Below are 26,694 nucleotides of genomic sequence, written 5' to 3'. Positions count from 1 at the left end.
AAGAAGGCTAAGTAAAAGTCATTGACATAAATAAATAAAGACTGGCCGATAAAAGAGTGTTATGAAACGAACAATTGTAACTTGCAATTTTGTGTACTTTATTATACAGCATTTATGAGCAGTGTAGTTTTGTTTAATCTCTAAGACTGAAGATCATGCAACTTTTCAGAATTCGGAAATCCGACAACAATAGATGTACACGTTTTCAAGTTACATGAAGTTACTTCCTTCGGCCAGTTTATATTTATGTATGTCTATGGTCTATGGTAAAAGTGCTTCTAAAATGAATAGGTCCACAGTACGAAAGTGTGTATGTGTCGGGAACGCATTATGAAGCGGGTCGTTCCAAATGGATTCAAAAGTTTATGTGGGAGAAATGTGGGTTCCAGATAGCAAGAGAGAGAGAGAGAGAGATAGAAAGAGAGAGGGGGGCCGTGAAATAGTAACAGGCCAATTCAAGGGGTTTAAAAAAAGTATCTTAGGTTGATCGTTAAAATGAGGTCCGATTATTTTTTTTTGAAAGTGGTCTTGGCCATGATATACAATGAAAAGCCGGGGAATAAATCAACGGGCGTAAATTATGGCATGGGAAAATAAAGTGAAAAAAGATATGTTTTAATAAGAAAAAAAATATATGTTAAAATTGAAAGAAAGATGACAAAATAAAAAGTAGAGTTTGTCGGTGTTCTGGTTGAGTCCATCTCTTTCACTACATAAAACAATGTTCTTTAAAAGATAAGATCTCTTTCAGGGTTACGTGTTTCTGTTTTTAAAAGGATGTCGCTGGTGTATCATATTACATCATCTAACAAATATATCCAGCGGTATGAATATGGTCACCTTCATTTTGCAGGCCTCAACATTTGACTATCTGTCCATCTCGTACCAAGATCGCACTCTCACAACATCAAACGCTCCGTTACCATTATCTCCCTTTTGTGTCGTTTTGAGTAGGAGAGAATTACTTTTCAAGTCAAACGGCCAGCCAATGAAAACGCCGGAGGTCTAAACAATAGTCTCAACACAGGTGGAATCAGGGGGCGTGGCCTGGCGCCGGTGTGCCGTGAGCAGTGCTTGATCGATCCGAGTGAATCACTTGAGTACCACAGGTGACAGTGTTAATGGCTACCTGTCCAGTGCTACCTGTCCAGTGCTACCTGTCTGACGCTCCTCTTGCTTTATTAATGCTGGCCTGTGCCATTAAATTCGTTAGTCTGTTGAGCTCAAGAGGTGTAATACTGAAAAAAAAAATTGTGAGAGGGAGGGAAGCAGAGGTGAGAGAGGAACTTTGAGCCTCCCTTTAAATATAAAAGTGCCCACCGGACTTCAAAGCAATCAGAGTGCATCGGTGATCACTTCCTGGCTGAATTTCTAAATTCTTCGAAAAGACCACATCAATTTTAGAGTTGCATTCAAGAGCTACTTTTGATAGTGGTGCATGTTATTTTTCCCTGGTAGTAGTCGCATTGTGTACTTACCAAGACTTTGCAATGGTTCAACAAGGCGGGAAAAGTAATGAGCGCAAAAGGAGACGAGATTCACTGCGGGATGTTCAGTCGTATATTAAAGGAGAGTCTTTCTTCAGAGTGGTCCCGCAGATAAAGTTCAAATGCAAGCAGAATAGCTCGCAGGTTTTTCACAAAACTGTTTTCAGTGACGACTTCGCGGAGAATGCAGCTACAAAAATTCTTGCTCAGAGTGGAGGTACTAATGCCGGTATGTCTGGACATTACCTGACCGGAGAGAATGAACGTTGGACAGAAGTCAATAAAACCAGTTTCTTAAATCTGCCTACAAACAATAAATCAGAAGTAGAGAGCTTGCCAACTCTCAACGAAACAGTATGCAAAATGCATTCGTCTACAAACTGTCCAGAAAATTCGTTTGTCTCGTCGGGTATTCTGACAGACAAGGAAGTTTATCTCGGCTTTTTGCCTTTCTGTTCTGGACTAGAATATCATCAAGATAGTGATGGCGGTAGCTCTTCAGTGGAAGTAACAGGAGATGTCGTTGTCAAAAGAAGGTAGGTGATAAGTGATAAGTGTACTGACCTATATGTACATGTGAATTCCGTATTTGTGTTTTTTTCTTAAAGACAATGACACGCTTATCAAGTCAGCCATGACAGGCGAGGCAACTCATGGTTCGAGCAAAAGACGGGACACGCTGACAGATATGTTTTTAATTCTACTTAATGGAGGGGTGAATGCGACACTATTTCAGCCCAAAGCTCAGTGCCAGTGACGCTATTTCAAGATTTTATATTCGAATTAAAAAAAAATTCCGGTTTAGGATAAATAATATTTATGAGTTTGAATTCTCGAGGTATTCTATTGACTGAAACTTTCCTGGTTAAAAAGACATAGGCCTATTTCTATACGATTCAGTTTTTGTTTACTCACTAGATTACGATATCCAAATATATGTGCAATCATTTTGTATTGTTTAGTTTTATAGCTCCTTATTATTTTTAGATAACTGTAAACAGTCGAAAATTGAGGAATAAAACTACTCTATGTAAATCTAGTGAAATAAAGTTGCCTTTCAGGCCTTGCGATTTATGGGGCAGATGATGTTAAGGGCATCCGTTTCTTCGGCCAACGGTCAATAAGCAAGGTTTTATGTGACCAGCACATCGACTAACCGCTTTTACTTTCCCCAACTGAAAGCCAGGTACGCATTAGAGTTGGGCGGACTCAGAGGCGCCCTAAAAATCCTGAAATTCAAAATCCCAGTCTCCACCGAGACTCGAACCCAGGACCCCAGTGACAAATATATTTTATAAAACTTCGAAAACAGATCTCTCTCTCTCTTTCTCTCTCTCTCTCATTAATAGAGTCCTGCAATCCTGCATCAACTTATATTGTTAATATTGTAGACCAGACAAGCAAAATTGTAAGACTTATTTCCTCAAGATCATAAAAATATTATTCTTAAGTCATTGAAAAAAAACAACTCCAGTTTAAGATAGTTTTCTTTCAGACCTTCCTTCAATAAAAAAAAAGAATATTATTAGGCCCTAAGTCCTAGTTCAAACGTCCCGCAGGACGGCAGGGAATAGAAGCTGGCAAGGTTTGATATTGGGATCATCACGGAGACAGACCCATGCGCATATCACGCAACCAGGCAGCTTGATTTAGTGAAGAGTTCATTTTCCTGTGGCCCCAGCACGTGGCCATCGGACTCCGTTCTGGGCAACACTTCTCAGTTCATGTCTATCCTGACATCTTCACTTCATGTTCTGCCGAATTTCAGTAAGAAGTCAGCAGTAACATGAACATAAAGTTTAAAATAATTTGTATACAACTTTTTAGCTAAATAACTGACGAGGTTGAAAAGTTACACATTTAATAAAACTGTTTATAAAAGTCTATACACTATTTATTTATTTATTGTCAAATTAGGGATTCTCAAACTTGTGTATTTGTCAATATTTTCCTTGTTTATTTTCTTTGCTCAGATCAAACGCCAACGCCAGAGAACGTAGACGCATGCAAAGTATGAACGCTGCTTTTGACAGACTACGTGACGTCATCCCATCGTATGGCGGTAACCGGAAGTTGTCCAAGTATGAAACTCTGCAGATGGCACAGAGCTACATCAACGCGCTTGAGGATGTCCTCAAGCATTGAAGAGAAAAAAAAAAGGAAGGCCGAAATATCCAAATACCAACAGTATTAATACCCAGAAAAACACATGATTATTCTGACATAGTCCTCAAAGGAGGGCCCTTATAAAGTCAGACTATATGCATTTAATGTATCCATGCAAAAAAAAAAAAACATATCTTGCATATGTGTGGACTAAATAGTACTAAAAATTGGCGCCTTGCAATTAGCGAGGTTTTGATGCCCAAACAAAAACATCTTTTTTGTTTACGCTTAGTTTTTAAGCCTATATTTACAATGTGCATCTATATCATTCCTAAAATAATGTTTACTGTATCATTGTCAAATATGTGACACGGTGTGCTGTCACCTACTTATTAATGTGTTACATTTAGTGGGAAACCAAACACGTCTGCGTGTATGTATCCAGATAATGTAAAATTGAGAAAAAACCAGTCTGTACATGTGTGGTGCGGTGGCTGAGCCCTAAAGCGCTTGGCTTCCGAACCGGGGATCCCTGGTTCGAAGACTGGGGAACTTTACTTTACGTTATTGTACATGTTAGTACAATAATGTGAGATAGTGTGTCTGTTTTGTTGCATCAGTACCAACATTGTAGAGACAAAATGTTTGCTGTTCCTACAATGTACTGGATAACTGTAAACTCACCATGTTTAAATATGTATTTCTTTCTGGCCTAGTCACACTTTATTGTGCCATAGACTAAAACTGCACTAACCTAACTCTTTGACATTGACAAAAAAACATGAAGGCACAATCTTCTTTGGCTACACTTCTGCAACTAATGACCCTGTGCCATGCGTGAAGCAAGCGCCAGGAATGATAATTACTGGAAACTAATCGTATAATTCGTTGGTCCATATGTTTTGTATATATTATCATAATAAAGACAAGTTTATAGTAGCAGCTGTGCTATCGGTTGCTTATTACATGTGTTTAAGTCTATATGGTTCTCTGTGTGTGTGTGTGAGCACAAGAGAGAGAGAGAGAGAGAGAGAAAGATAAAGAAAGAGATTGATACAAAGAATGAAGACAAAGGGTTGTGTAATTCCACACATGAACATCTGACACCATTTAAGTGACGCCCCTGTACCAGAAACACACATATACATGAGTACTTCTATTAACTTTTCTCGTAATGTGAATATAAATAACAATATTGTTGTAACTTTAGGTTAGGCACTCAACCAAAAGGCACGCAACTCAACACAGTTTAACAGGAAATAATAGTTGTGTTTATTCGCTAGGGTAAACACATAACATCCTTCAGCTTCTTCAGAGTCTTATTACTAAGTATACCAGTCCTTTGCTACTTAACCCGAATGTGGACCAACGACAGCCTTCCCCGCTTCGCTCCAGGTCTCTACTACAGGGCAGGGTTACAACAATATTATAATGTTAAGGAAGGAGAAGAGAAAGATTGGGAAAGATTTTTAAATAGCGATAAACGTAACATCGTCAAGGACACTCATTTGAAAGATCGGTGTTGCCTTAAGTGGAGCATTGGATCTTTGTATCAACTCTCATTACTTCTCAATTACTTCTCAATTACTTGCCTATTACTTCTCAATTACTTGTCTATTACTTCTCAATTACTTGTCTATTACTTGCCTATTACTTCTCAATTACTTGTCTATTACTTGCCCGTTAGTTTATAAATACGTTCTTCATAACGCTACTGTCCTAGATCAAACCTCTACAACTTCCTCCAGGTCGAGATCAATTTGTGCTCCAAATGGAAGAGTTTAGAAGTCTGTATCTGCACTGCTAAATGTATGCGCACACATTTTCTTGTGAAAGCTTTAGCGAATTAAAACGTCCTACATAGGGCACATCAGATACACCAAAAAAACAACTAATAATTTATGGATATCCACCATAGAGGTATTTATTTCCAATGTCCCGAAAGGTATTAGCAATTAACAATAACATTTCTCAGACAAATCAAGAATCGAAATAATTATATTACACTGATCATTAATTCAAAATATATCTTTCAGAATTCAATTAAAAAAAAAAACACTAAATTCTTACCGTTTGGCTAACATTGTCTTAGAAACTATTGGTCTCCCCTTCGTGAGGGAAGACCTCGACATGGTAAACCTCCTTGTGCCCCCCTCTCTTTAGCGCTACTATACCATATAGACTCTATTAGGCAGTTGCTTTAAATCGACAGATATAATGGGTGCATTCTCCGTCCTCATAAATACAAACATTAAACATTTTTGTTCAGAAAAAGGTTGTTTCTAAAGGATTATAAGATTCTCTTGTGTATTAAAACTATCTCATTAATTAATAAGTGTGGGCTTACATAAAGTTGAACAATCAGGAGCAGGCGACCGCTGGGCAGCCTGCAGCATGCAGTGTACTAAACCCTAACAGAATCTGTGACGCCGCTGATCCCAAACTGTATCGGCAGCAGACGTTCCTTCGGACACATCAGATGCTTGGAGATGAAGGGAGGGGGGGGGGCGCTGTGTGTGCGACATCGTTCCGACTATAGCTAATGCCCAGGCATTCATCTCATTATTTCTATGAGATGATTCATAGTCTTTTCGTAACTGAAGGAGGTCCTAGATAAACTAGGCCAGTAACAACAAATAAACACAGCTCTGTCCTGAATAAGGTCTACTTTATCGACAATGGATATCATGACAGCAGGCAATGAGGGCCTACTAATCATTTTAATAACACAATTAGTGTAAGGTCATGACTAGAATCAGATTCTACTTAGTGGGACTATGAACAGACAAATGTCATTGCTCTGCCTGGGACAGACATTTCACTACAGACATTTATTTACCAAGGGAGCTAACCTACTGCTGTGTCCAGACCAATCGAAATAGAAGGCCTGAACACTGACCTGCAACGTCACAACCCATGGGCAGTTTAGACCAATAGCTCGTTGCCAAGAACGATAACAATTGTTGTTTATTTAATATAGTAAATTTTCATACATGGCGGAATAAAATAAAAAGCTACCTTTTTGATGTAACTTATTTTTTTTAAAGAAGCTCTAGACTTTTACTCTACGATAGATTAAAACTTATTTAAAAACAAATTGGCAATACCCTGTTATAATTGTGGTTGTTTAACATATAGGCTAGTGTTATCAATAACTAAATTGTAGTTCCACCTTATCTTTTTTTAGTTGGCATCATTTCAATTTAGCGTCCTTGACATTGATTATTTGATCGTGAAAATCTCAAATAGCCTAAATGTATCTGCTTGTCAAAAAGTATCAACTATCAGGTCTACAGACTATAGTCTGTGTATAACCGAGCCTAAACTCTGACCTCCAACGCTATTACAGATGGCTAAAATCCCAACAGGCTTGGGCTAGAGGCCTAACGCCGATCACACCAGGGACACTCCCTCATTTTCTTTCTCTGTAATACATCAGCTGTCCAGCATAAAACGCCCCCCGAGGAGCGATGCGTAGATAATGAGATGGTTGTTGGGACTCTCTTCCCCGCTGGTGCAGTGGATCGGGTCCTTGGGCAACCCTAAGATAACACACATTCAGAGAAAAAAAAAGCTCTGCATACAGATCTAAAAGATCTAATAGATCATTTTCATTTAGGGTAATTACTTACCCCTTCTATAATTCATGCAATAATTTGCTGGGTTTGAATGACAGTGGTTCTCAAGTTAGCTTATTCTGTCAGCACATGCTCTTAATTCTGTCTACATCCTTTAAGTGGAGGGGCTCCATTCGGTCTAGTGATCCTCTTTGTAGCTACCATGACCTCGTCCACCCCCACTTTTGTCCGCCCCTGTCAGTCACATATGGTTTAATGATACTGACATTGTCTTTCATGAACATCAAATAGAGCGAACTCTCGAAAGGCCTTACGTAAAAGTCGAGATTTTAATATGACGGGGATTCTCAAAAGTTCTTAGATAAATATGGAGATTGCGATATGACAGATACGTAGAGTATAAAATTTGGTGGACGTTTTGTAGATCTATTTTTTCAAAAAGTTTAATGATACATTGACTGCTTTTATTATTTTATTTATTAGAACTGATACAATTTGAGAATCCTTTGCAAGACTGGTAATTATGCCTTAGTGTATAAATACTGCTTATACATGAAGTTGTAAACTAGTATCATAATTCAAAATTTGATTTAGTTTCTTTCAATTTTAGCAGCAGAGAGCCATTATGGCGTTGGTGCATCTTGTTGCATTGCTGAGTGTCTTGGTAATCGTGGGTGCAGACTCATTTTATGATATACCAGTTTCACAGGACCCTAAGCCCCGAGAGGCTATCTCAGATCTCAGTAAGTGTTATATACTTTAATAAAATGAATGGGGATTTGGATATTTCGATAATAAGGATGCATTTGTATGCGAATTGTTACAAAGTTCAATGGTTAAAATGGAAAGAATGGCATTGATTTGAAATGTATTTTTAAAGTTAGGCTTAAGTTTTTGATTTACATATATTTTACGAATCTGATATATGGATGTGTTTTTTTTTTAAGTAATTTAATGTAATGTAGGCCTACTAATGTAGTTTAAACAAATACCTAGCTGATTCATTCTATAGTAGTCTGTTTCTATTATTTCAATCGACATAGACATAGCTTTGAAGCGAGTTACCTCGCTTGTATTTGGAAGAAAATGTATAACGACATTGAAAGTTTCATACTTTTTGATCAATGGAGAGTGAAGGTTCTCGAGATTTAATTGTTGCCAATGGTGGTGCTAACCTAAATTTCAACCGAGACCACAAAGAATATCTGGCATTAAAGGAAAGTAGACATGACCACTTCGCCTTTAAATTTCTCATGCACAATCGGTGACCAGTTCTTCACAACTAAAACTGAGCTCGGCCACAATCTTCTAATTATCTAATCTTATCAATTACAGAAGATAATTACGACCTAACCCTATTCTTATGTTAATCTAGTAATACATGTTAAATCATTGGTTTTCCTCACTGATTCATGAAACTCGTTCTGTGCTCTAGATAAAAAGAGAACTTGTACGAATTTGTTCTAGCATATGAATAGACAGAATTATTATTTTTTAACCGTCGAAGGCATATTGAAATAAATTGCGTTTGATTTTTTCCCCTCTGAGATTACGCATTAAAAAGCATGAGTTAGCTTTACATAATGTCAATGTTTATTATCTACCTGAGTTAGAATTCGAGTCAGGGTACACTAATTTTAGAAACAGCAGAACGCAGCATGAGAGGTATACACCATTTGCCTTCAATGTTCATGAGTCTGAAATCTTACAACTGTCACAGATGGGAAACTTTGAGCTGGGAAGTGCTCTCAAAGGGTCAGCACAAGTGATTGTTAGGCGCTTTCGCGCTGTGTCTTATGCAGATAAATCAAACAGAGGTAACACTCAACGAAATCAAATAACACAGGCGAAAGGCCAGCAATAGAAGTCAGTCGACGCTGAAACCGAATGTCGAACAAGAAATTTAATAATAGGGAAGCGAAAGGTACCGACATTAGACGGTCAAGCTAAATCTCTACGTTCATAAAAGCTGCCTCTTCCTAAAGCCGCATAAGTGATCTGTTTACATTTCGCTATTCTTCCTCAAATCCTAGTCTTGTTTTTACTAGTCACGTGATTGCCTCAAAAGTCTTTCTATTTTCTATGACAAAAAAATAAAACAACTAATTCCTAATCGTGCCATTACAGATATAAAGACACTCTCAAGAGCTCCCTTTAAAAAAATGAAACCCACAACTGGGAAACAGTAACTCTTGGTCGATCCTCTTAGCATGAAGCCATGAATGTGGGTATTTCAAGAAAAGAGGCAACAGACCAAACCTACCCGAGTCTTGCTTGCGGCTGAATTTTCAAAAGCAAAGGTTGGACCCCATAGCCATGTTCGAGTTCACTGGAAATATAATGTGCTCATCTTCGACCACACGAAGGAGGAGCAACTGTTTTAATTGTATAGCATGTCATTGGTATACAAAATACCCAAAATTGTATTTGTTTTAAAAGTTGGCATTTATCGAATAGTATAGCTGTTTATTTAGGTCTTTTTTTTCATCTACCAGGATATGCTTGCACAATGGATAATAAAGGTTACTATAACCATGGCGACATCTTTAGTCTCTACCACGAGGCCAGATGTGTGACATTTCGTTGTGAGGCGGGGGTGATCCATGAATTCCATCAAGGTGAGTCATCCACAGTTAGTTGCTTTGCAAAATGCAAGCAATATTTCAATGACTTCGCCTTCAGTCGAAATAAACTTCGGAAATATTCGTGTGGTTTGTTTTTTTCTCCTTTCTTGGGTTTTTAGCGTAGGCTACGTTCTACATGGACCTGGAAGGTGGTGGAATTCCGCCATGGGTTTTTTCAAGACTCCCTCCCTCCCAGCATTCCCTCAATAAATGTTGAAATGTTGATGTTTTTCTACCTGTTGCTGGAACCCATTAATAAAAATAAATCTACGAGAATTCACTGCCTTAAACACTAAAGCAAACTACAGTCATTGTGGTTCCACCCTATCCCAAATAAAACATTTCACACATTGATTTGTTTTTCCACAAGTCGCTAGGCTTCAATGATAAAGTGTAGTGAATAGCAGATTTGATAACTGAACAACCATTTTTTTTTATAGAAGAGTAGCAGAATAGAAATTTGCGATGTAGACACCTTAGAATATGCATTTTTTATAGTTTTAAATACAAGAAATGATTCTAGGCGCCGGGGCTCCACCACAGACCCTGCTAGGGGAGCTTTCAGACATCCCCTAGACCCCCTAGCTGGGAAAAGAAGGGTATCTACTTTTGTTTCACTAACTCCAGAATATTCTAGAATACAAAAGTCGTGTGTGTGTGTAAAAGAAAAAAAAATTGCACTACCCCACCGAATCAGAAACCCCATTAGTAACGAACCATGCTGAGAAGTACTCCCTTAGACCACGGACGAGAAAGCGGGCAGTGAGTTGTGAGGTCGCCTTGTCCCCGTACAAGGACAGACTTAATGCCGCACATGGACCAGTATTCTCTCTCTCAATTCCTTGACCCAATCGTCCCTCCTGCAGAGCTCGGCATTCATAAACAATGTTGTTTACTGTTTCATCGTCCTCGACGCAATGGCGGGACTGTGTGTCGTAATTCTCCTTCCACCGTCCAAAGTACGCGCCTGTAGGTCAAATGTGTTTTGACTGTTCATAACTGAAAGACTAACTAACACTAGTGTTATCTCCTTCATGTAGATTATTAATCACAAAAGGGACATAATTATATTAAATGTGTTAATTAATTAATTTGTTAAATATATTTCTATTAAACGCTGACTGAGCCAGGTTGCTTGAATAGAGAGCTCCAGAAATGTGTCTACCTGAACCACTCCTGGAATATAGATTGTCATACCTTCACTTGCATCAGACGGTTGAAAGATGGCTACTACAGTTACGAGGGTCTGCGTAGTCAAATCAGTAAGTCAAACTAGGCACATGGAAGAGAAATTAAGGAAGGCAAAAGGGCCAGACTTTAAAATGTTGGGGCCCTGTGCAAATTAGCAATGGAGGTTTTATTGATATCGAATTAAGATGACCCCGCTGTTAGAAGCTTGGAGGTTCTGGGAAAGAGGTAGGGAGGTAGGACGACCGTCATTGTAGTCTGAGTACCAACTCATAGTTTCTATCTCTCTGTCTGTCTGGTCAAATGTCTGTACACATTATTTCTCCCACACCCAATCTCGGATTAAGCTGAAATTTCGCACAATTATTTCTTTTACCTGAAAAAACAAGAATCATTTTTTTTTTAAAGTTAGTTAAGTATTGGTCATTAATTAATTTGTTTGGTATCGAACATGAGAAAGAAATAGTACTTGACAGATGTTGTGGTATAATTGAATTAGTGCCCTTGAGAAGGATGAGCCCTAAATGAACACATTTTTTTATGCATTTAAAAAGCGATCAAGGTATCATAGACAGTAATAGACACTGATACATGCTTCTCCCCCCCCCCCTTTTTTTTCCCCAACTAGTCCAGACAAGTGATAGGACCATAGCGCATTCAGAAAGCTAAACGCACAATAGGTAAAAAAATTAGGTATTACTGTTAGTATAAATCTATTACAAATTTAATCAAATGACTGATCCAAACTAATTGATAAATAACATCATCTATCTATCTATCTATCTATCTATCTATCTATCTATCTATCTATCTCTATCTATCTATCTATCTATCTATCTATCAATTGTTAAACACCTTATTTATAGATTAGTTATTTAGCGACGCACCATAGAAGACGCATATTGAACAGGACTAGTGACGTTTGGGATATTTTGTGTTAGAGACCGGAAAATGAGTTAGCGATAGAATCCTCTAGGTTAACGACGTGTTTAGTTGACAGAGACTTTACTGTGGCCTTCTTTTCTTAGAATAAACATAGGATAAATTGTTCATCAGCGTTGACTACATCTCTTTACTTGTTAAATAGATGTCTTGTTTATTCTGTATTGTTGATCAACTACACTGAATACACCCGAACAATAAAACTCAAACGCTTGCAGAGTAATTGGTTGAAATTCAAGTCATCTAGAGTTGACCTCAAGACAGCCTGAACAAGCAACATCACACAATCTATCTATCTATCTATCTATCTATCTATCTATCTATCTATCTATCTATCTATCTATCTATTTCTGTTTCTCCCTCTCTCTCAGGTATTCAGGTAATGCAAATAAAAGTAGTTTTATGAATGATAAATTGTTTAAAACAGCCATCTTGAACCAGTAAATATAACTTATAGAGTTATAATAGCATTTGCATCGGAAAGCATCGGTCGCCAGTAACGTATGTAAACATATATTTTAAAATGTGTAAAATGAAATTCCCTGTTTTGTTTCCAAGGTTATGGTAAATATATGAGTACATTTTGTAGATATAACTCTCGTAACTCTTGAAATCTTTTTCTTTTATGTTTCACAGATTGCAAAGACCCACTCACCCAAACCTGCAAAGGAGAAGGTGAATTATTTCGATCTCTGGACAAAAGTGGTCATGTCAAAAATAGGTGTACTTGCAGGATCCTCCCAAATAGATCATCAGAAATTTTGTGTACTGATTAGCAGCTCAGCAGAAAGCTAACAACCAGCAAATATATAACCAATCAACCATGTTGTTTTTAATTGGGATGCAAATATTAAAACTAACACTATTATATACTGACCTTTTAATGTGGTATACAATGTTTTTGTATCAGTAGGAAAAGATATATGTATGTTTGCATATATGTATGTATACTATATACTGGATATGTGTACGTAGACATGTATGCATATATGTAGCTTATGTATATAATATGGTAACCTATGTATATATGTATCTAGCCTATGTATGTGTGTGCGCATGATCTTTACAAATGATCGCAAGCAATCAAATATGACAGGCATTGGGACGTTATTACATTATTTTTATTGGTAGTGACCCCTGCAATTAAAACCGCAAACGTTTGTGGCCCATGGTGGTCCTTTTTGGAGTGGGTTCTTTTTTTTTTTTTTTTTTGTAATGCTTTGTTGACAATGCTCCCGCACGTGCGCAGGTAATCGAGCTGTTAGGGTCGGCATTAATGTCGTCTGCTAGTCATCTATCACCAGACGGGGCTGACACAGTGCTGTCTTCTGAAGCTTGTTGATGTATAGTAGGAGTGTTAGATATCGAAATATCGATACCAACCTTCCACTTTTGTGTTGAGAGATTTTTTTTTCTTTATTAATATAGAACGTAGAAGTTATTATTCGCCCTTTAGTGACATCACGACCAAATGAGATCGGAAGACATTAAAATTAGTAAGATCGGGAAGAATTACTGAATATAAAAAATGTATTTTTAAAATACATCAAAAACACATATATCTAGCTAAATATTATTGAATTCCACCATTTAGGAAAATGAAAGTATTCTTCCATTGTTTGTCACCTATAGGCTACACCCAGCTCACTTCGCTTTTGCACGACGGGAAGAAAATCACGTGACCATAAACGTATTTTTCTAGCAGACGAGTTTTGAGTCATCTGACGGCGAACATGTCTCGTAGCTCTGACATCAAAGAACATCAAAAAGCTTAACTTGTCTCCCACGTCGTTTACGTGATTGATACCAGTACCTCGAGAGAGAGAGAGAGAGAGAGAGAGAGATGGACAGAGTCATAGAGAGAACTGCTTTGCTCTGGGCAAGCCATTGTTGATTAATTAAAACGGTCATCAACATTTTTTTCCACCGCAACACACACTGAACTTTAGTATTAAATAGTCAAAATTAGAATTAAGTTGTTTTTTTTTTACTTTGTATATTTATATTTTTGTATGAAACAAAACTGAAAAAAAAAAAATAGAGAGATTTAGATTGTAATGGAAATAACTTTGAAAGATGATACATAAAGGAAAATAGATATTAAAAACAAGAAAATATATTTTAAAATACTTTAACAAAAACAAAGCTTAGGCCTATATTAAGCATATTGTATCACTTAGTTTGGGCCAGTCATGTAATTAAATTTGTAATATGTAGAGACTAACAATAAAAAAGCATTTTTTTAAAATTAAAAAAAAGGGGGGGGGATGGGGAACGACCTGAATTCGAACTCAGGCTAATCGAGCCAACACTGTAACCACTCTGCTAGTTGAGAGCATATGAACATGGAAAATTTTATAGTCATCTATGGTTTCTATAGTCTCGTCCTATTTTTCAGGTGATCACTAAGATCCAGGCGACGACCTATAAAGGGGACTAATTCAGATTATATCACTACTTCATTCAAGTACAATTTATTTCCTTTGTTTGAGATACCAATTAAACTAATTAATTACCAATAGCTAATTAACTAATTGGGTAATTTTTTTTTTATTGATTCTTGTTTTTCAGATAAAAGAAATAATTATGCAAAATTTTAGCTTCATCCGAGATTGGGTGTTGGAGAAATATCCTATACAAACCTTTTACCAGACAGACAGAAAGACAGATAGAGTGAGTTGATAAAAGCTTTGTAAAAAAAAATATGCAACGACAACTAGGCTACTTAAGAAAAAGACTTCATATTAGCTAAACGATTTGGCTCATCTACCAAACAGCTGGGACTGCATCAGGATATTGTGGATACTTTGCAGACCCGCTCTTCGAAGAACTTCAGTATCTTGTATTTTTTCTTGCCATTTGACATTCAGTAATTTTCTTAGACATGTCATGTGGAGGTGGTTCAGTTTCTTTGCATGTTTTCTGTACACTGTCCACTGTCAGGGTTATGTTAAGGCCTTAGCTCGTTTGCCCGGGCCCCTGACATTCAACCAGGCACCTTCGTGCTTACAATAAATAAATGACTCACTGGTAACAATGTAAATATTTAATGATATAAATATAAGTATGATGACAAACTAATGGAGTAATGACATTGAATTTGGAACATATTAATACTGTGAATTTATTAATTAAACAATAATTCTACACCTTGCTATCCGACCACGTGACACATAAATGCTCGCAATCACACCAAAACACACTGCTGAATCTAGTACTTAGTGTAGAACTCCAATCCCATACTAACTCCCTGTAAAGACAAAGTAAAGACAAACTAAAAAGGTCTAGTAGACTATCACTATGGCATCAAAACAACTGCGAAACGCAGTTATGCCTTAGATACTCACCCTAAACAGGGGAACACAGAAGAATCTCAACAAACGTTACACCAGCATAACAAAAACACTCCATCAACTTACAAGCAAGGCAACAAAAAGAAAGTGCGTTCAAAAATAGTGCACTTAATACACATTGGTGCTAGAATGCCATAATCTACGCACCGACATCCACGTTTCTGAGGCATAGAGCAATGTAGGGAGGATGACAGCTCGATAGATCCCTAGCTTTGTTTTTTGTGGTGATACCTCGTCTGTTCCAGACGTTAAAATACAAGAAAAGTAGTAATTGTTTCCCCACATTGAAAAAGGGTGCCGGTACGCCGTCACCCTGCGTACCGTCACACAAAAAGCACTGATCATAGTTATTAGACTATTATTGTAGGCCTATTTGTAAAGTGAATCTTTGTAAAAATTCCGAGTTCGCTTTTGTCTTTTTCTTTTCTTTATTGTAATCAATTGCCACATCACCAGAAAAATCCTCAGTGGACACTGATAAAAGGACTACAATGAATGTTGTTTCTCTTTAACGAAACTCGACCCTGGCAGTGAATAAATGAGAATTGGACCAGCTCACATCCCAATTACAAGAAAAAGGACGCCTATAATTATAAGCTATCTCGAAATGACCAACGCACAATTTTTCGACTCAGAACCGGACACATCAGAATGAGACAACATATGTTCCGGAAGCTAAAAGTCGGAACTAGGGAAACCAGCCCTTGTGGAGCATCACCAGAGTGTGCTGACCGTGTCCTTCAAAGTTGCATACTATATCAAGAGGCCCGAACAAGACTCTGGTCCCAAAACCCTCTTCAGGAACAAAAACTATACGTAGAACTGCCTGATCTGGAAACCACTTCGCGATTCACCTCAGATATAGGATTAGGCATACTGATCTGAACACTCCGACATGTAAAATGAGAACGAAGAATAAGTGCCAGATAATGAATATTCGTTCTTTTCTAACATAATAATAATAATAATAAGGCTTTGTTACAGCAATACAGGACAGTAATCAGGACACAAAATTACGAGAAACATATCCTAAAACTCGATATTGTTGACAAATGCCGAAAATGTGGAAATGTGGGTAAGTCAATTGAATACATAATGGCAGGATGTTCAGCCCTATCGGAATCTGCCTACCTAGGTCGCCATAACCAAGTTGCAAAGCTAACACAACAGCATTTGGCTTTGACACATAATTTGATCGGTAAGGATACTCCTCCTTGTTACAAATACTCACCACAAGAGGTTCTCGAGTCTACTGATTATTTGCTGTACTGGGACAGGCCTATCTTGACCGACAAAACATTAGATTTTAATCGCCCTGATCTGCTTCTTATCGATAAAAAAGAAAAAGCCGCTACCATTATTGATATCGCCGTACCACTTTCGCATAATTTACGAAAAACAGATAGAAAAACAAAGAAAATATGGGAGCCTTGGCTTGGAGATTTATGGAAGTTATCTAAAACAACAAAATACCTCATTGTTATATCAACCGAGGGGATAATAACAAAACCGACCTCAAAGATACCTTAAAGGCCCTTAACATTCCTAGGAACATTCTCGTTGCCTGTCAGAGGGCGGTACTGCTGCAGACCTGCCACATCACTAGAAAATTCCTCGGAGGAAACTGTTAAAGGGACTACAATGAATTTTGTTTTTCTTTACCGAAACTCGACCCTGGCTGCACCAGAGAATGAATACTCGTTCTTTTCTAACATATAATAGGCTAATAATCTGGTTGGATAGCTTAGTAGGCTACCATGTTGTGGGTTCAATTCCCATTTATTGGTTTGTTTTCTCAAAATTTTTCAATGACAAATAAAATTCAGCCTTAGCGCTCAGTGTCCCAATTTCACAAACATAAAGGCCTATATAATTTGTATTTTAAAACAAAACACATTCTGGATGAGATATTAGGAAGAATAGTTTCCACTTGGGCCCACTTCAGCAAACAAATCAAGACCTATGCGAAAAAGTCTATTATAGATATATAAATGTAGGCTAGACTATGTTTTTTTTTTCAAATTTCTTTTGTATATCAATATGATATTGAGAACTAAATCTATTCTGCTAGAACTGTAATTCAGGAATCCAGGCTATAGAATACACTGTATAGAGACTATAGACTATATGTCTTATATGACCACATCTGATGAAAACATGCAGATCGACCGTTATCCGCTCAGTCTATTTACAGTTTCTTTACATCTTTTGCGCCTGTCTACAAGGAGACAGAATGAGATGGTTTTAGATCTAGGAATGATAGATATAATATATAACCTATAAATAAATAAATATATTTCATATATATCTATATATAAATTTAAAAAAAAAAAAAAAAAAAACAGCACAGAAATTTATGTATATATATATATATAGGTCCGTTCTTTATTTCTTCTGCGCTTTTTTTTTTTTTTAAATAACTGGTGAAACTTTTTAACGTTTTCAGCGAGAACGAGGCGTTGCGATCAACAATCATGGCTTCCACCGACGAAAATTCCAATGCTGTTGTTCAAGGATTAAGTAGATATTTGAATTGTTTAGGAGATGAAAACAGAAATACGCGAAGAAATGCTTTAATGAATATACAGAAAGACACAGTAAATAGAAATCCACCACTAGACTCAACAGAAAGTCAAATTATTTTTAAAGAAGTTGTTAAACCTTTGTTGCAAACATTTTCCGACCCAGTGGAGAAATGTCGAGAACTTTCTATTTCGATCACTTATTCTTTTTTAAAACGTTTAACAAATCCAGACGAATATTTATCTTATTTACTGCCTTTGTTAGTTCAGAGGCTCGGCCAGCAAGAGATTACAGAATCATCAGAAGAGCTTCGAGCTCAACTCATTGATATGTTAATATTTTTAGTTGAAAGCAGCAAAGAAAAAATGGGAATATATGTAGATGATTGTGTGAAAATTCTCCAGAGAACATTGTTGGACCCTTTTCCAGAAGTTAAAAGAGAGAGTTGTAAATGTGCTAGCCTTTTATCTGTACTAGTGCCTCGACATTTTTATATGCATTCAGATAGCTTGGTGAAACCTTTGCTTCAATCAATATCTCACCAACATTCAAAAGTGAGAATGACTGTTGTTGAAACTATTGGTTGGTATTGATTCATTCATGATTCATTTTTATAATTTATAAATTTGATTAAGTTTATTTTAATTAATGTATTATTGTGTGGACTTAAAAAATAAGTTAAATATTTAAAAGTATTGCTGAAAAGTGCAATGACAGTTCAAGTAGTTGTTTTTTTTAACAACATAGTACACCAAAAAAAAACACAACATTTTTTTTACTTAATTCTTTTCATTAAATTAAATTTGATTGATCACATGAAAGTTATAAAATATTAAAATATTTCATACATTTATTAGCTCAGAGCAGAGATGTATTTAAGTTTATAAATTTCATCAATAATACTTTAAATATTAAAAAATATTTTTTTTAAGTGAATTAATTTATTTTTTTTAATTTTTGACATATTTTTTTTTATTTTGATCTGTATAGATAAATTGCAAATAATTTTCCAAACATTTCTGTCTAGGAAAAGTTGTCATGTGCAGCAATGGAAAAGTTGTAGAAGATGTTATTCCACATTTAGCTCAGCGTCTTTTTGATCAGGTCAGTAGTTTATCTTAACAAATAAAGAGCTACTGCTCAGAAATGCTTCACCCATCTTGGGCATAGATGTAGATCATATTAAACCAAAATGCTTTGACTAATTAGTTAAAAAGACTGACATTAACACCAGCCAATTTTGTGAGACACCACCTACCAGTACAATATCCAGCCTCTATCTTGTATTCACAGCTGCCCATACTCTGGCTCATGTGCTATGTCATAATAATAGTCCAAAGCTTGAATCCAGCCTGCTGACATCCTGTCTAGGACATAATGATCCTCATTTCTGAAGGAGCATCCTAAATATGTAAAACAAAACAAAAATCTTATACTTGTATTTTTGTATATTCCAAATCATCTGCATCTCCTTTTTGCAAAATAGAATATTATAATCTTTATCATCTTGCTTATTAAGGCTGTCCTTAATGACACACTGTATAGTATAAGTCTGCTCTCTCCACCCCTCACCTGTTTTAGTTTTTTTATTTCTTTTGTATTTTTTCAGTCTTGTGACATAATTGTAAGCCAATCTAAACAGCAGGTCTAGTATTCAGAACATGTCACAATATAGAAAACTTATTTTATTAATATGTGCTCTTTGCAGATTTCTCAGAGGTTTGCTTGGTTAATGGTCAAATCAAATGTTATCCTTTTTTTTTTAACCCTGTAAATTTCAATTTTGCAGACACCTGGAGTACGTAAAGCTGTGACTCGAATTGTTGGAGACTGGCTCCTGGATCTTCCCGACCGTTACTCCTACCATCACAAACTGATACCTTTGCTGTTGACAAGTCTTTCTGATGAGCAATCAGAAATAAGGGAACTGGCAGATAGTCTCTGGCATGATGTAGGTCAGTTCCATGTTTAACACCATTCATCTTTAACATATTTATCTATTTCTAGTCCTTTTAAGCTCTGTAAATTAGAAGTGTTTCTAGACACGTAGTACAGTCATTTCAGTATTAAACATTCTAAAGTTGTTATATTAAGTTAATATTCCAAAAATGTATAATAAAAAAAAAATTTCTTTCAAAAGAAAACAGCTGCAGGCTATATCTACCACAACTCATTTATAAATGTGCTGGTCTGTCATTATTCATTTGTAATCATGTTACTAGTTGAAGTGTTGTTTTTGTTTCTTATCACCATTTTTTTTGTCCAAGTAAATAATATTTATCTCAAAAAATGTCTGTTTAAAAGGATTGAAGTACGAGCGAGAGAATGAAGAAGATTTAAAGGACAAGATTGATTTTCAGGCATTGCCACCGTCTCACTATCCACCAAATGGTAAGACAAAATTTTTTGAAAGTCATATTACAAGTATTATTATTTCATAGGTCAATAATAAAAATAAATAGGTATTGAAACAAAATATACTTTTTCAATTCTCTTTTTCAATACAACCATTTATAATTTACTTGTAACTTTTCTTCAAAGTTGAAAGGCCAAATCTTGGTTGCCGAGTGCTGGTCAATCGTCACTTGTCTAAGATACTCCCAGGCTTGGTTAGAGATCTTGGAGACTGGGTAGTAGATACACGAGTCAAAAGCGCTAGTCTGTTGTACTGGCTGCTGATAAATGCAGAGGACTATGTCACACAACATATAGATCCCCTTCTGAATGGTCTATACAAGGCTTCCCTTGATGAGGATCAAAGAGTGGTTACTGATGTAAGATGCTGTTTCAAATACCAATTCTACCTGTTATTTAGTGAATATCTTTAACTTTATATCATAAACTAAATTTTTATTAACTTTCTTTTATTATTTAAAAAATATTTTTGATATACATAACATTTGAAAATATTTAGATTGTCTTCAGTTTGAACTTTATTTAAACTCTAAATAAAAAATTAATCTTCTGGTAGTTTTAGTAGATATAAAATTGTGCATCAGTATCAACTTAATTTGGAAATTTCAATTTTTTTACTTTACAAAATTAGCTTGTGGTTGGTAAATTCAAATATTGTAGAAACAGATATTTCAAATGATTAATGCCAATACTAAAATAAGGATAAGAAAATGTGTGTGTGCTAGTTTATTCTATATTTCATTGTTATGACTGCCTCCATCATCCTAACTATTTATATTTTATGTTTCAGATTCAAAGATCAGCAGAACTGGTTGGGTATTTTGTTCACCCTGACATCTGGAAGAAAATGGTTTTAACAGGACTTCGCTTGTCCTCTTCATATGGTGTTGTCATGACCATAGCTGCAATAGTAAGAGGCTCACCACATGACCTGTTGCATCCCCATCAAGGGGATATAATTAACGCATTACTTAGCCCTGATGTTTACCAAACAGTAGACACCAAACTTCACGCTCAGGTTAATATTTCTAGTTTTATATTTTCTTTTGGAGTAGCCTCATTTTGTGTTGGGTGCTTACAGGATATGCTTACTGGTACACCACTTGTGTATTTGTAAATAATGCGCAGATTTTTTTTTTTTTTTGAATTGCTAAGGGCACTTTTCTGTTTAGATTTCAATGTGCTTAAAGTAGAAGAAAAGTTTGGTTAAATAATATTTGGGTTTCATGCAAATTTTGTAATCATCTTTATTGTGTTCACCACATTATACAGGGATCCAATTCTTAATTTTGTTTTTCTTTTTTCTTTCCATTTGTTGATCAGCTAATCCTTTTAAAGCGTTTCTTCACTTTCCTGTGAAACCTACTTGCACAATTTCCACCTTGTGACATTACACTTGTCTGTACACTGCTTTCTTGCCTTACTTATCCTTGACATAACTCAATATTCCTTTATTAGACAAAACACTTGTTATCACTTAATTTTAAAGATCTTAAGTTAGAGGTATGGTGACACATTTTCAATGCATTTCTGTTTGCTCAGTACATATGGACTAGGTCAGTCGCTTGTTGCTAAAATTGTTGAGTTTATTTGTGTAAGCCCATTGAGTTTCAACCTCAGATCACCCAGTGTATAGATCTTCAGCAAAATCTACTTGAAATTTTTAATTATTTGTAGGAAAAAAAATATTGAGTTCTATGCATTTATAAAGATGTAAATCTTTTATTTAAGCTTGTATTAAGTTACCATTTTAAATGTCTCATATATAGACCTATATATTACTAGTAACGTTAATTAGACAAATTTTAGAATGTTAAGTACAAAGATACATTGAACACAAAGAACAAGACATCTGAATTCTAAAAGACATTTAAATTACTATGATTCCCCCCCTTTTTTTTTTTTTTTTTTGTCAATGTAGACACCTGTTGGTCTTTATTGCTCCAAACAATTCACAATTTACATATCAACAAAATTTCAAGCAAAATTTTCTTAAAATGTGAACAACGCATTGAATACAGTTGTATTCCATCACTGAATAGAATTCTGTATTTGTGTTACAGTTTTAAAAATGTTTTGTTTTACATTTCTTTAGTTTGTCAATTTTTGTCGTTCACTGATATCTGTAATGGGATCTGATGTTGAAGCAGTCAGCCAACAAGTATTTCATCTCCTCGTCAGTGTCATTGCCATGTCTCAAAGCTCTGACATTGTTCAAGCGGTATGTTGTGAATACTGTCACTGACAGAAAGTTTATGTTGATCATTTTGTGAATATTATCATTGACAGAAAGTTTATGTTGATCATTTTGTGAATACTATCATTGACAGAAAGTTTATGTTGATCATTTTGTGAATACTGTCATTGACAGAAAGTTAATGTTGGTCATTTTATGAATACTGTCATTGACAGAAAGTTTATGTTGGTCATTTTGTGAATATTATCATTGACAGAAAGTTTATGTTGATCATTTTGTGAATACTATCATTGACAGAAAGTTTATGTTGATCATGTTGTGAATACTATCATTGACAGAAAGTTTATGTTGGTCATTTTGTGAATATTATCATTAACAGAAGTTTTATGCTGATCATCATAACTTTACTAGATGGTTTTAAGATTGCTTGAAGCATGTGGCAACAATTTATTGACCATATTCCACTTTGTTGTTTTACAGGCGCAAAACTGCCTTGATGATTTGGCCAGAGTCCAGAAATTGAACTGTAAATCAGAACTATTTGAAAAACACACTAAATGTTTGATTGACTCTTTTGGAGACAGCATCAACATGTGGACCAATCATTCTGTGGAGCGACAGATCTTTGATGCGCTACTGATTGAGGCTGGTAAGGTTCCCAATGTTCTTGGTAGTTCGCATGAATTTAATTAATACATTTCAATCTCATAGTGATTTAACTGAAACGAAATAATTTTTGAGCAAGTCTAGTAGTTTATGAAGAAGCTGGCAGACCTACCTATTATGTGTTTGTGATGTCCTTTAAATAAACACCTGTCTTCATTGAGCTGTTTCCCTTAGATTATTACATTACTTTAGCATAATTTTTGGAGATAAGGCGGCTGAGTGGTAAAGTGCTTGGCTTCTGAACTGAGGGGTTCAGGGTTTGAATCCTGGTGAAAAGTGGGATTTTTTTTTCAGGACCTTTAGACCACCCAGCTCTAACATTAGTTGGGGAGGTTGTTGTGCTGACCACCTATCTTGTTAACCGTGGTCCACAGAAACAGATGACCTTTACATCATCTGCCCTATAAATCACAAGGTTTGAAAGGGGAACTTAACATTATTTTTATTATGAGTTTAGAGAATCATTTTTATTTCTGGGGCATGCACATAATTGTGGCTATTATTTCTTAATTATAAATGAGTTAAGATTGTTTCTAACTGAAAGCTACCTTTGTGATTGAATGTGTGTGATATGTTTTAGGGTAGTTTCTCTAAAATGGCTATTTCTTTGACTTTGTTAGGTCCAGTTGTTGGTCAGCACTTGGATGACATCATTCCAGTCATAGTTACTAATCTGCAGCCAGAGAAGGACCCAGAACTAAGGCTCAAGTTTTTCTCTCTTCTCTCTCGACTGGTCATGTCTGCACCAACAACACTGGACTCTGATCACAGGTTCTCAAATTTTGCCACCACTGTTGTAAAGGACATGATTCTCCCCAACTGTGTATGGAAGGCTGGGAAAACTGCTGGGGCCATTAGAACCACTGCCATTTCTTGTTTCTGGGCATTGCTGCAGAGTGGAGTTTTGACCAAGGAAAAGGTAAAGTATCGTTTGGATTTTTTTTTTCAAGAAATAGTTTTTAAACTGTTATGGCACAATTAGGAATGAGTTTTGTTTCATAGAAAGGAAGGTTTTGGGTTAGAGAAAATAACTAGTAAAAACAAGAAATAGAATTTTAGGAAAAATAATTAAATGAAAACAGAATACTTTTTTGATGGCTGTAGAGAGAGACAATTTTTATGAATTTAGAGACTTATTGTGACGACATTCGATGGATACCCTTCGTTGTTATTAAACTTATTGTTCTATAATTGCTATCATCGTCAACTACCTTTTGCCTATGTTATTTGAGTTTTTGGAGTGTTACCTCTGTTTGACACAGTGTGGAAGTGCCTATCAAAACATTGTCATATATTTGCATTGGATGCGGCAAACTAGGTAGATCACAGCTAGGACTGTGTAGCTGCGTAAAATACTGTACTCCTTATTAATCTTCAGACCTAAAGACAAGCCTTATTGTTATATCTTTTTATTTATTTTAGCTTTAGCTATTCTAGTTTACAAATTCTTTCCATTGGATTTAAATAGGATAATAGCTCTTGTCATATAAATTACAGATGGTTCTTTTTAACAGAAGATAATTACACCTTAAGCTCACTGCAAAACAATTAGTTTTTGGGCTTTAGAAGTATTTTATATTGAATTTTTACTTATATCTATGAATTTTTAAACTGACTGGTGCTTCAAAAGATTTGACTTGGCTTCAGAAAACAACTCTCCAAATCTTTTGCTTCTAGACTGCAAATTTTTTTCACACTACTGCTTGTGAGCTTGTACATTGTTCTATTCTCTTTTTTTTTTTTTCCCTATCAGATGGAGCCAGTTGTGGAGGCAACCCTAACACAATTGTTGACTCTGATAGAAGATGACAATAAAACAACACGTCTAGTCAGCTGTCGTGTATTAACTAGACTCTTTGATCTGATGGGCACTGTGCTTGGACAGGATAGGCTTCACAATATGTATCCTGAACTTTTAAAGGTAACCATATGTGTGTGTTGTGTGTCTAGGGTTAAGTATGCTGAAATGTTTCTTTTATAATACTAAAAGATTTTCTGTCCCATAAGGAAGTATTTTGGGGTTTTAAACAAAACATGAGGGTATCATGACTATTTAGAATCTTGGTCTGGTTAATATTCAATCGTTGCATAGTGACTATTAAGAATCTTGGTCTGGTTAATATTCAATTGTTGCATTAGTCTACTAAAATATGGCAAAATGATTAGCACTTCATGTAAAGTCTTTAGCTCCATTTGTTATGGTCTTAGTGTTATTTGAACTCATTTCTCTTAATTTTAAGGTATCATTATTGTATACATAACTGTTCTGGAGTGTAAGAAATGCTAGTCATTTACATAAGCATTTATAGATGTAGCTTGAGGTTTTTTGTGTGCTTCTCAGAGGCTTGATGACAGCAATGATGAAATACGCCTGACAGTAACTAAAACTCTGCTGGCTTACTTTGACTGCTTTGAAGGTGGCTATGACGTTAGGTTGTACAGAGCACACCTGGAGGCAATCTACAAAGGGCTATTGGTACATCTGGATGACCCAGAAAGTAAAATTCAAGAGGCTGTACTTGGTATGTTTCAATATTGTGACCTTATAAATGTGTTCAGTTTAAGTAAAGCTCCAAAGCGTGTTTCTACAGCCAAACCATTATGGGCGTGTCCTGTCAAGTGGACAACTCTATTCCTAATGTTTTGATAGCAGTTCTTTCAGAATTCTAAACTGTTATATAAATTGCTTAAACAAGATTCAATGCATTACTAAAAGAATAATGATAAAAGCTGTTAGTCATATAATAACACTGAACAATGATTTTAATCTTTCGATTTTTTATCCTTTGCAGTTGTGCTGAAGAAGGCAGCAGAGTTATTTCCCCAAATGCTAATAAAAGAGGTTGAAAGTGTCAAACACAAGCATCGCAGCACCAAGTTCTGTGATGACCTCATACAATACACCCAGAACTTAGCTAGCAAGAGTAATACATAATTTATTTGTTTTTATTGTCTTATAATCATTTCCCGCGGGGGGGGGGGGGGGCATAATTATATTTAAGATTATCATTTTACTATCAGCATTTGTTTTTGGCCTTATTGATACTAAGCATGTTTATTCTATGTTCACATAAATGGATCAAACATTTCTAAGCCCCTAGATCTTTATATTTGATCTATAGCACATCATTTTATATAAAAGATAATAATTTGTTAGATACTCATAAGCATAGGGCTACTCAATCTATAGGTGAATCTGACTTGTTAAAACTGGAATCTGAATTTAGTAGCAAACCTTTTGCATTCAATGCATTGTCCTTTTTCTTTGTTTTAAATTTGATGTTTAAACACTGATTTTTCACAGTGTGATATGGTTTGCTTGGAGAGTTCATAGTCCATAAACTATACACTTTTATTTCTGGTATTCAGAAATATTTCATTGACATCAATAAATGCGTAAAAAAAATTGTATGTGTTGATTTGTTTTATTTAAGACATACATGTGTTTTCTCCTATGTGTAACATTGTAACTACATTAATTATAACAAAACTATTTTACAGCTCAATAAATCAAATAAATAGAAATCATGTACAAAAAATAAAAACAGAATTTATATCTTATCACAGTTACCAAATAGTTAGAAGTCTGTACATTAAAACAAAATATTTTCATTG

The 26,694-nt window shown here is 35.6% G+C and overlaps 3 protein-coding genes across 3 annotated transcripts; all 3 read left to right on the top strand.

Moving 5' to 3' along the window:
* Window positions 1-1,229: 1,229 nt before the first annotated feature.
* On the top strand, window positions 1,230-4,522 carry LOC106063952 (uncharacterized). The gene is made up of 2 exons (XM_013222443.2): window positions 1,230-2,023; window positions 3,461-4,522. The coding sequence occupies exons 1-2, from the start codon at window positions 1,491-1,493 to the stop codon at window positions 3,630-3,632; spliced, it is 705 nt and encodes a 234-aa protein (XP_013077897.2). The 5' UTR covers window positions 1,230-1,490; the 3' UTR covers window positions 3,633-4,522.
* A 3,205-nt stretch (window positions 4,523-7,727) lies between these two features.
* LOC106063948 (uncharacterized) lies at window positions 7,728-12,795 on the top strand. The gene is made up of 4 exons (XM_013222440.2): window positions 7,728-7,914; window positions 9,667-9,789; window positions 10,926-11,057; window positions 12,562-12,795. The coding sequence occupies exons 1-4, from the start codon at window positions 7,797-7,799 to the stop codon at window positions 12,699-12,701; spliced, it is 513 nt and encodes a 170-aa protein (XP_013077894.2). The 5' UTR covers window positions 7,728-7,796; the 3' UTR covers window positions 12,702-12,795.
* A 4,918-nt stretch (window positions 12,796-17,713) lies between these two features.
* LOC106063947 (dynein axonemal assembly factor 5-like) lies at window positions 17,714-26,147 on the top strand. The gene is made up of 12 exons (XM_013222439.2): window positions 17,714-18,383; window positions 18,829-18,905; window positions 19,591-19,756; window positions 20,106-20,192; window positions 20,343-20,575; window positions 21,007-21,234; window positions 22,312-22,437; window positions 22,894-23,062; window positions 23,700-23,998; window positions 24,833-25,000; window positions 25,421-25,601; window positions 25,872-26,147. Exons 1-12 carry the CDS (start codon window positions 17,753-17,755, stop codon window positions 26,012-26,014), a joined length of 2,508 nt encoding a protein of 835 aa, XP_013077893.2. The 5' UTR covers window positions 17,714-17,752; the 3' UTR covers window positions 26,015-26,147.
* The last annotated feature ends 547 nt before the right edge of the window (window positions 26,148-26,694 follow it).

Source organism: Biomphalaria glabrata, chromosome 2, assembly GCF_947242115.1.
Source record: "Biomphalaria glabrata chromosome 2, xgBioGlab47.1, whole genome shotgun sequence".
Taxonomy (NCBI): domain Eukaryota; kingdom Metazoa; phylum Mollusca; class Gastropoda; family Planorbidae; genus Biomphalaria; species Biomphalaria glabrata.
Note: the sequence above shows the minus strand (reverse complement) of the source record. Positions and strands in the feature narration are given on the sequence as shown.

Excerpts from the sequence above, each read along its gene's own strand:
- LOC106063952 (XM_013222443.2), top strand. The coding sequence starts at position 1,491 with ATGGTTCAACAAGGCGGGAAAAGTAATGAGCGCAAAAGGAGACGAGAT. Across the intron at positions 2,024-3,460 it reads GATGTCGTTGTCAAAAGAAG|ATCAAACGCCAACGCCAGAG; the intron begins GTAGGTGATAAG and ends TTCTTTGCTCAG.
- LOC106063948 (XM_013222440.2), top strand. The coding sequence starts at position 7,797 with ATGGCGTTGGTGCATCTTGTTGCATTGCTGAGTGTCTTGGTAATCGTG. Across the intron at positions 9,790-10,925 it reads GATCCATGAATTCCATCAAG|GTTGCTTGAATAGAGAGCTC; the intron begins GTGAGTCATCCA and ends TGACTGAGCCAG. Across the intron at positions 11,058-12,561 it reads GGGTCTGCGTAGTCAAATCA|ATTGCAAAGACCCACTCACC; the intron begins GTAAGTCAAACT and ends TATGTTTCACAG.
- LOC106063947 (XM_013222439.2), top strand. The coding sequence starts at position 17,753 with ATGGCTTCCACCGACGAAAATTCCAATGCTGTTGTTCAAGGATTAAGT. Across the intron at positions 23,063-23,699 it reads TGCGCTACTGATTGAGGCTG|GTCCAGTTGTTGGTCAGCAC; the intron begins GTAAGGTTCCCA and ends TGACTTTGTTAG. Across the intron at positions 25,001-25,420 it reads TGTATCCTGAACTTTTAAAG|AGGCTTGATGACAGCAATGA; the intron begins GTAACCATATGT and ends TGTGCTTCTCAG.